The sequence below is a fragment of the Sinocyclocheilus rhinocerous genome, unplaced genomic scaffold (assembly GCF_001515625.1).
Source record: "Sinocyclocheilus rhinocerous isolate Xijiao unplaced genomic scaffold, SAMN03320098_v1.1 scaffold1600, whole genome shotgun sequence".
Taxonomy (NCBI): Eukaryota; Metazoa; Chordata; class Actinopteri; order Cypriniformes; family Cyprinidae; genus Sinocyclocheilus; species Sinocyclocheilus rhinocerous.
The window spans coordinates 2349379-2359708 of NW_015665129.1; the positions used below are offsets into that span (position 1 = coordinate 2349379).

The 10330-nt window shown below is 37.5% G+C and overlaps 1 protein-coding gene across 1 annotated transcript; it reads left to right on the plus strand.

The window, feature by feature from the left end:
* The first annotated feature begins 1483 nt into the window (after positions 1-1483).
* On the plus strand, positions 1484-4427 carry LOC107731282 (prosaposin receptor GPR37L1-like). The gene is made up of 2 exons (XM_016542333.1): positions 1484-2239; positions 3109-4427. The coding sequence occupies exons 1-2, from the start codon at positions 1646-1648 to the stop codon at positions 3949-3951; spliced, it is 1437 nt and encodes a 478-aa protein (XP_016397819.1). The 5' UTR covers positions 1484-1645; the 3' UTR covers positions 3952-4427.
* The last annotated feature ends 5903 nt before the right edge of the window (positions 4428-10330 follow it).

Genomic DNA, 10330 nt, shown 5'->3' on the forward strand with positions numbered 1-10330 from the left:
ACACACACACACACACACACACACTAACAACAACAATAACAATAAAATGGAAATGGGCGTCTGAACAAAAGAATGCCCCTGACGAAGGAATTTAACTGTCTAATTGTAATGTATGGTGTTACACTTCATAAAACAGGCAAAAGTTAGAATTAGCAGGGGAATCAGACTCTATGTTGCGATTGAACAGGACGTCACGTACATTAATACGTATTTAATTACAAATGATCTAATTAACATGGTGAAATGAACGTTGCTTGCAGAAAGACAGCAAAACCACCATAAGCTGACTTGCTTAGCCGGGGCGAAATCATGACGTCATGATTTCAGTACTGAAGTTTCAGGGTTGCCAGGATATAAAAATACCCTCCCAATTGCTACTAAAAACTACCGCGGACTTGGCAACACTGCGAAGTTGCGCAGGCGCTGTGAGGGGGAAACAGGGAAACTGAATTCAAACTGAACACCTCCACAACGAGCTCTTTCAGAAGATGTCAGTGACAGAGAAGTTACTTTTGTTTCCTTTTGCAGCCACATGACCAGTACAGATGCTCCATCGTCAAACCTCCGCAGCTGTAGAATTAGAGACGCCTGTCTTTGTTTTCTTATTAAATAGCCACTTCTCGTGGTCTGTGAAGAGCCATTGCCATCTGTGTTTCTGTGTTGAAAAACTGCGGCCTCCCCTGACCAAAGCAGGAACTGCAGCAAAAAAAAAAAACTTTTCAGTCAAAGGTAATATATTCATCCAAATCAGAGAAATTGTATCGCAAACTCTGCTTAACAGATATCATGCTGATTGAGGTTAAACACAGAGATAGAGATGGTATTTTTACACATGCATGTTTTTTTTCTAATCTAATCTTTTCTGGAAGCAATCCAATCTTCTAATCTAACCCATTCTAATCTAGATTCCTAGAAGTTCAGACATGATAACTTCAGTCATGTCATCTTTAAAGGATTGTCTAACCAGCTTTTTAACCTATGTCTGTCAGGTTTCATCACCGTAAACAAAAATACTGTTCAGCCCCCCCCACTATTCTAATACCGGTATTAGAATGATTTCTGAAGGATCATCTGACACTGAAGACTGGAGTAATGGATGCTGAAGCCGCAGGGAAAAAAATGTGCAGTTTAAAAGATATTAAAGCCTTAGTGAGCAAGAGATTTGTTTCAAAAACATTCAAAAACCTAAATTATTCCAAACTTCTGACTGGTAGTATGTGCCTTTATGCATTTTATTTAATCTCTTTAATTCGCCACAGCTTGAAAAATTGTTTTATTTCTTTCACTTTAACAGTCATGTTAAAAAATCTCAGTTCAGTAAATTAAAGTGAAATTATAGTGCTTTAAAACAGCATTTTAATGCCAGCAGAGGGCAATCACACCCATCAGTCAGTGAGGGAGAACAGCAAAAGGGGGTGTGACTCCATAGACCCCTATTGAGAGGGAGCAGCCATCCATAGCTTTGATAAGAGAGCTGCTCTCTGGTCAACAGGACTGCAGAAAACAGAGCCTTTTGGCACAAGGGATCCCAAACTGCAGCAGTGCCTTCACCAGGGTCTTTACCTCAGCCTCTGCTGTCTGTTTTTAGTTACTGATTTTGAAGCAATTTCCTCTGACTTGTATATTACTGGACTTTGCCTTGAAGATGGGGATACACGATTATAAATTGATTTATCTTATGACACTGGCTTTGCTTCTGAGTGCTTGTGCTTCAAGTCAAGACACGACACCTGTCGAGGAGGATAGTTTTAATCAACATGATTCACAAGAAAGCACACAGCAAGAAGTGCTCGATGTGGAAGAGGAAGATAAAGGATCCATGGACACACAAACTACAAGTCCTTTGCCCTTCACAGAGATGACCAGTTCCACACTGGCTGAAAATGGAAACAGCACCGATGTGACTAGTGAACAGGTTTCTAATAGCAATCCAACAAAAAGGAGCATCACAAAAATCCACAATCCTTTGTTTCCCATCACTGACAGCTCTTACAGCGCTTATGGGATTCTCTTTCTTGCTTTTGTGGTGTTTGCCTTCGGCGTCGTGGGTAATCTGGCAGTAATGTGCATTGTGTGGCAAAATTACTTCATGAGGAGCGCATGGAACTACTTTCTTGCAAGTTTGGCTTTTTGGGATTTTCTGGTGTTGTGCTTCTGTCTGCCTGTGGTGGTCTTTAATGAACTCACCAATAAGAGGCTGCTGGGAGATTTCTCCTGCAGAGTTGTGCCTTACATAGAGGTGAGGCCCTTCTAAGTCATGGTGTCAAGTTTACATTTAATCTTGATCAATATCTCATGGCCTAAATTACCTGAATATATTGGAAATGTGGCCAAAGTTTAGATAGTGCCAATAATTTTGTTAACAGAAACTTTTAAATTCAGACAGACACAGTATTCTGGATTTCAAACACTACAGACCAGGTAACATAACCTTTTCATTTTAGCTTTAATGTTTTCATAAAACACATAGAATTAACAATTATAAACACCCATGTAGTAGTCACCTAAAAAGCTTACAAATCTATATGTAAATCTATTACTATTTATGACAATCAAGAGGGATGCACAATGTATCAGCAGCACCATATTGGTTATATATGTGGCAATGTTACAATTTTTTATTTATTATTATTAATTGATTTAATTGTGCATTTCCCCTTATTTTAACATATTGATTACCTTTCATCTTATGTGCACTTAAAGTTTATCTAGTAATATTAACTTTAAGAGAGCTAGTAATTTAGTAACATTTTCAAATGTCAAATAATTGAATAGCAATATTACATTTTTAATCAAGTCTCAGATGAATATCAATTTTTCATACTTTATTGTATACTGTTATGATTCCTAAATTCACTTGTTTTTTTTTGTTTGTTTTTTTTGTAACTGAATCTTTTAAAATACTACTATCAATGTCATTATGACATTGATAGTAGTAGTATAAAAGATTCAAAAAATAAAACGAAAAAAATAAATGCTACATTAAGTGCAATGATAATTAGCACCTTGTCTATTTTGACCACAATTTTAATATGGATGCGTTAAAAAAACATCATGAAAAACACTAATGTATATTATAGCAATACTGATTTTTTGCACACCCTCCAGGTAACCTCTCTTGGCGTAACAACCTTCAGTCTGTGTGCTTTGGGCATTGACCGCTTCCACGCTGCCACAAGCTCCATGCCAAAGGCCCGACGAGTTGAGCGCTGTCAGAAGGTCCTGGCCAAGCTGGCGGTGGTGTGGATTGGCTCCATGGTGCTAGCGGCTCCTGAGCTGCTCCTGTGGCAGCTGCATCAGGTGACACCACCTGGTCTGGGTGACCAAGTGGACACCTGCATCATGAGTCCATATCCAGATCTCCCCGAATCCATCTATTCTCTCGTTATCAACTACCACGACGCACGCATGTGGTGGTTTTTCGGCTGTTACTTCTGTCTACCTGTTGTCTTCACTCTGCTCTGTCAGCTGGCCACCTGTCATGTATCCGGCGGGAGCGGAAGTTCTCCCAAGCGGCCCGAGGAACGATCTCCATCCAAAAAACAAAAGCTTCAGCACGCTCAGCAAATCGAACGGCAGCTCAACTGCACAGTCATGGCTCTAGCGGTGGTCTATGGTGTCTGCACGCTGCCGGAGAACGTTTGCAACCTGACTTTGGCGTATGCTCCTATCCAGGTGTCTGAGGAGGTGACTTCTCTTCTGGCCCTCATAAACCAGTTCTTTCTGTTCTTCAAGTCATCTGTGACACCAGTGCTGCTGCTTTGCCTGTGCAAGTCTCTGGGCCAGGCCTTCATGGACTGTTGCTGCTGCTGCTGTGAAGAATGCCAACCGAGCAACTCTTCATCCACCCAAAACGTCGCTGAAGGCAAGCTCAAGACCACCAATGATGTGTCCTCCATTTTTTTTGACAAAGCCAAGGACAGTTCAACCATCTTGTCCATTGGCAGCTGAGTGGGTGGATCCCGTCCCCAAGTGATGACATCATGAGATGACATGGAACCTACAACCTACCTTCTTCCCATTTTCCACAAGTGGCCATCATTACATTAGCAGTTCTTAGTGTTATGTTGGAGCACGTTAGCATTGTTCAACAAATCTGAGGCCAATTTGCAATTTTGGTTTTGGAACAAACTTAGTGGGAAAAAACATTTTTAGTTAAGATCTAAAGATCTAAGTTTGGCATAAATCTAAAGATTCATTCCATAATATCTCAGGATGGTTCAATGTACCTATAAAGTCTTAAAAGGATAATTCACCCAATAATTTACTTACCCTCATGTCATTTCAGACCATTGACTCTTTGTCATCTGTAGAACACAAAAGAAGATATGTTGTAAGTCGTCTCCCATGTTTATGTCCATACAATAGAAGCCAAGTGGGGTCCTGTGTTGTTTTGGACCCCATTGACTTTCATTGTAAAACAATTCTTCATTATATCCTCTTTTGTGTTCCGCAGAAGAAAGGAAGTCATACAGGGTTGGAACAACAGGGGAGTAAATGATGCCAGAATTTAGATTTTTGCGTGAACTATCCCTTTAATATATCACCAGGGTCTCCACTCAAGTCATTGTAATTTTGACTTCAAATGTCCCACATTCATAGTTCTACATTTCTGTACAGAAAATTATGAATTTTACACATAGCTCAGAGTGTATAAATATTTAGCTAAACACTCTGAGATCAGAAATGCAGTGAATACTACCAGATCACAAATAACACATCATCTTGTTCATATAATAGGAAAACTTGTGAAACAAAAATGTAAGGAGTATTTGTCTGTTACTCAGGCAAATGTTATTTATCACTAATTTTAATTAATGCCACTTTTTTCATAACCACTGAACATTTGTCTACACCATTGATTGTCAAGTTCTGTATATAAACACTCAGCTGTATTAGAATGTAAATAGATCATTTTAAAAAGCAAACTCTCTGAGCAAACTAGATTTTCGTGCCCTTTCATGTAGTACGGTAGGACAAAAAGACAAATTGAATGGTGTACCTCCTCAAGGGACTATTGTAACTTTTGCACATAGCTGCTTTCATAAGCAAATTCTTTTAAAAGTCCATAAACCGTTGATAAAACTCTATTCAATAAATGCCTTTAAATAATTTGTTGTCTCATTCATCTTTGAAATTTCAAGAAATAGCGTCAAGAGTTGTACTAATCTCTCAAATGTCCATCAGGGCCTGAGGGAGAAGATTTGACCTTGCAGACTTGGTTTCTTCATTCCCATAAGGTTTCTATTGTTCTGAAAAGGAGATGGAAGCTTCTACTGTGAATATCAATAGCCAGACTACGGCTGAGTTGCCAAGATACCGTCTAAAAATTCACGTGTTTTTCCAGAATGGCCAAGTGTGAACAAAAACCCACTTGGATTTGCCACCTTTTCTTGTCAATGTAGGAATCAAAGAATTTGTTAATAATGCAACGTTTGTACGCTTGTCATGTCTGTCGGTGTGCTGACCAGTGTGTATGGAAGCTAGTTTAAACACTGAATGGAGTCATTAGTCATATAAAAGATGTGTTTTTTCCAGGCTCTCGAAAAACACATCTTCAAATTGATAATCTACCATTCAGCGGACCGTGAAACATAATAAACTAAATCAAAGATACAAATGTTTGGGTTAGACTGACATGTGTGTTGCTGCAGGGGTTGTTGGGAAGGGGCTGGACCTCTACTGTCTTGTGGTTTTGGCTTGTGCTCAAAGCCTGTCAGAGATTCAGAAGACAAGTGAGAGAGGTAGAGAATGGCCTCATTAGAGAACTGAGCAGGGCTTTAAGAGAGAGCTCCACTTGCCATAATGACTGCAGGAGAACAGACCAGGCTCTGTTCCCTGTAATGAAGTTTGTGCCACAAATCAACAAATCTCTCCACAACACTCAATGCCAATAGGACAGGAAGCATTATACTACAGTAAATCATGGAATTAAAAAAAAAAAAAAAACATTAAAGGTTGCGATTAATTGGTCAGCACAAAACCACCTAATAGTTTTAGAATTGAATGCGATACATTTATTTTAAACCTATTAAAATTCCCAGACATTATAAAAAAAAAACATTTTGCTCGTAACACTCATCGCGCGCTCAGAGGCAGGCGTGCCGTTTTTTCTGAAGGCCTAATGAAACAACCTCTAATTAAAAAAAAAAAGTACTTCCAAACAAAGAAATAATTTGCAACTTAGCATTACTGTGTAAAAAATTCACGGTTGAAAATCATTCGTCACTGTATATAAGTCGCAACGCAAACAAAACCATGGAGTTAAATAGCAACATTAGGTAGGCCTATTACCGTAACACCGTAATACGGTTCAGTTCGTTTCAGTTCATTAGTTGAGCATCAAATGAGCATTTTTATCAGGCTCCAATGAAAATAACATTGGACATTTTTGAACATATCATTTCAATAACTGACTAATCACCATTTCATTACCATTAAAGTGAAAATACAGAGCCTAGGAGCCTGATAAAATGCTCATTTTAAAAAAAAGAAAGAAAAAGGGAAAAAAATCTCAGATGGCTCAGGTTTTTGCATCTGGAGCAATTGCATCTGAATATATATGTATATGTATGTAATATAATAAATAATAATATAATAATAAATGACTAAAATAATAGGCCTAAAAATATTATTATTTATGGGATGAATAGATGGATACACCTTTTTGCAGGGGCAAACACCACACATTTTCTTCAGAAAATTTAAAAATATATGTTGCATATCAATGTCAAAACAAACCAATGATTTTGCAAATTCCCCTCAAGATGTGAGTTTATCTGAATGAATAATATGTTACATCACACAACATTTCGCATCAAACAAGAAATCCCAATATGAATGTTGAGAAACAATAAAAAGGCAAGAAGTTTATATAACTGCATTGTTTGACTGGTGATGTTGATCTGTGCTCCCTTGAGAGTCAGTCCACTTTCCATTCTGCATTGAAATGAGAGTATTAACAGATGAAAGACAGATTTAGGGTCCAAGACAAGACAGACCCTATGCCTCAGGACTCTAACCTTCTTCCTTTCTGAAGGATGCACTCAACAAATATTTGTGTACACCTTTAAGAGCTACCTTGGCATGGGCAAAATGACAGTCTGGTGAGGTGATTCCAGGGCTTCCCGTTTTAAGTCACCCTCATCAGACGTGAGAAAGTGGTGAGTGTCCTGTATGTGGGGACTCTCTTATTCTCAGACTAAACTCAGTGAGGAAGGACTAATATGACCTGAATGTCCCGCACTTCTGAACAGAACGCTGTCTCTCCGCGCCTTGTTAAGGGACAATGTTTGTTTTGTTTCACAGAGTTCTGAGAGGGGAGGCTGAGAGAGGGTGGAAGGGGACGGGGGGTCCGTGAGAGATTCAACACAGTTGCTGTGGCAACTAGTTTTGGCCCCTTGAGTACACTAACATACAAATCAGGGTCTGGACTGAGGTCCTGGGCACAAAAAACAATGCAATAGGAGCCATGGACCACCACGAATAGAGAACAGGAAACGCTAGTGAGTTTCATTCTGATTCACTAAATCACGATGCCAGTTTAAGGATGGCAAAAAAGTTTTCCATTGCATTTTTTGTCATACTTGTGTATTCAAGGCACATGGCAATCTAAAAACAAGAGTAGGTGCTGCAGTGGCTCCCGGAGAGGCCAAATTTCCCTGCTTTTCGAGGGCCCAGGACATCTCAACCCTTTTTTCCCCTTCATGTTGTGTGCCAAGCCTAGAGAACAAAATTGGGCTGTGTGAATGAAACTCACAGTCCCCACAGACTCTGACAATTATGAGAAACCGAATACAAAACAGAAACAATGCTGAATTTAAATTTTACTCAGTTTTCTTTATTTTTTATCAGGTTCTCTTAGCCAACTTTTTGGACAAATGACCTACTAAAGTTTGCAAACTTCATTACATTCACAGAACAGCAATAGCAGTTGCTGCTTGAGGAAAAACAGAGAGTAAAATGCTCAAATCTTGTTTTCATCACTTTCTTTGCGTTATGAGAAAAACTAAACAAATTCTCAAAAACTATGTGGAATTCTGTATAAACACAGCTATGCACGGGACAAGCCCACGCAATGCCCAATGGATTTTTATAAGCATCAACCACGCCCTCCAGTGGTCGCAGATACTCATTGCATTCCCACAAAAGTAGCTTACTTTTACTTAATGTTGTTATTATATATGGAGGACCAAACCTGCAAAAATTACAAATAAATATTGTAATATAAAATAAATAAAGGATTTAGAATTTTTACTTGATACAGCAATTCCAATTGAATATAGTCATTAATTTTTGTATTGTTCCCTTTAATTATTTTGTTACTTTTTGTTCATTTTTATGATCAATAATTTATTTATATATATATATATATTTATTTTGTCCTGCATAATCTGGTCAGACACATACACACACATGCAAAAAGACTCGGAAAAACAAATCCAGTTTCAATCAGATTTACTTTTACAACTGTTTACAGACTTGAAGGACAAGATTTAGACTTGACGTCACATTTATTTCACAGAAAAGAAATAAAAACAAAATTCAAACAAATACACAACTCAAATGGGGAGAAAACAGAAATGGTTCACTTCTTCCGCTGGAACAAAAAACAAACTATAATAGCACAGAGATATTACAGTCAAAAAGCACTGAGGTTTCTACAATTATATCAAAACATTCACATATAGAACTGAACACTTCTCCTGGTCGGCAAAAGCAATAGAGATGTCATGGTGTCAAAGCAGATCCAGCTATACAAACACAAATTCAGACCCAATAGCTTTAGTCCAGTTCCGTGAGAGGTTGCCAGATCATCATGATAAACAACCAAACATGAACTCAAGGGCCCATATCTTTATATACATGGTCTAGTTATGCACAATAGTTGTCATTAGAGCATGTGTGTTTACTGTAAACATTGTTGTGCATTTTTCAGAATTCTCAGTTGTTGTGGCTAATATTTCTTTGTACTGAATAAAAAAACGTTTTTAAAGAATTTTTCTTCAGATAGCACATATATATTCCCAAACTGATCATTTATTTTTAGTGTAATTTAACAAAGAGGCCTATATTTGTACTTCTGAATTTTTTATTTATTTTTATTTCTTGACAATATGGTAAAAAACCAACAGCTAAATTAAATGATATTTGGTCAGTAGGGGGCATTTGGTATAAAGCATTTGTGGCCAAATACAGAGGCTAAATATTTTCAGAATCCTAATTATCACAATGAAAAAAAAAAAAGTGATTAGTCAATGTTTTGCATATTTAAAAATGTGATAAGATTAATACTGTCAGATGATGCTTTTGCTTTACCTGAACATGCACAAACAGATGAATTTATTTCAAATACTTAAGAATTTTTAAAATAAAAAAAATGCATGTATAATCTGCTAAGAAGTCTTAAGGGTCACAGATACAACAGGGTGCCTTCATTTCCATACATTTCCTTCCTAAAGATCCATAAAGCTTTATTTCATAGATGTACTGTAGTGATCGATGTTGAGCTAGGAAAATGTTCTTTTCCAGTGTCATTTCCTGGCTTTGGCAGAGTTTAGGTTGGCGTTTTTAATCAGTGTTTAAGGCCTGACCGCGAAGATCAGCTGTCTGTGTGTGTCTGCCAAGCATGACAATGAAGAAGATACTGTAGCTAATCTACAGATGCATTTAATGGGCCATTGTAGCCCATTTAAAGACATTCAAGAACCACATTCCACCACAGCTCTGTCCCTGATCAAATTTACAAATGGGTTCAAGGTTAAAAACATGAATTTAAAATCAGTTAAGCAACAATTTTATGTAGATGATTTTAAAATGTAGAAATCTTTAAACCCTATTTTAAATTGTCAGCTCTGCTGGTATTTAATATTTATTATATATGGATTTTCTGAGTAAACACTAATACATTGAACTGGCAAAGAACGAAACACCAATATATAAAATATACCTGTATACATTTTTCTGTTTACAAAAAGTGGCACGTACAAAAGTGTTGCGTGATGGTTGTAGTTTGTGGTTCCAACCTATGGCTGGTGCTGGTGCCAATCAAACTGTAAAAATCCTCACAAAATCCTAGCTGCAATGAGTGTACAATAAAGCTCAGCTTTATCATGCTTGGTAAAAGCTGATAAATATATCCCACTTGGTATGGTTCACTTGAGATTAAATAAACTCTAACCTGTGCAAAGATGGGCAAAAGAGAAAGACAGGGGTTTACCAAGGAAAAATCTTTTTATGGTTGTTTTTGTCTGTCAATAGACTTTTTAAAGCAACTGAATTTCATTAACTGATAAAAATAAATTCTCAGTTAAGAATTTAACTGAGGGAA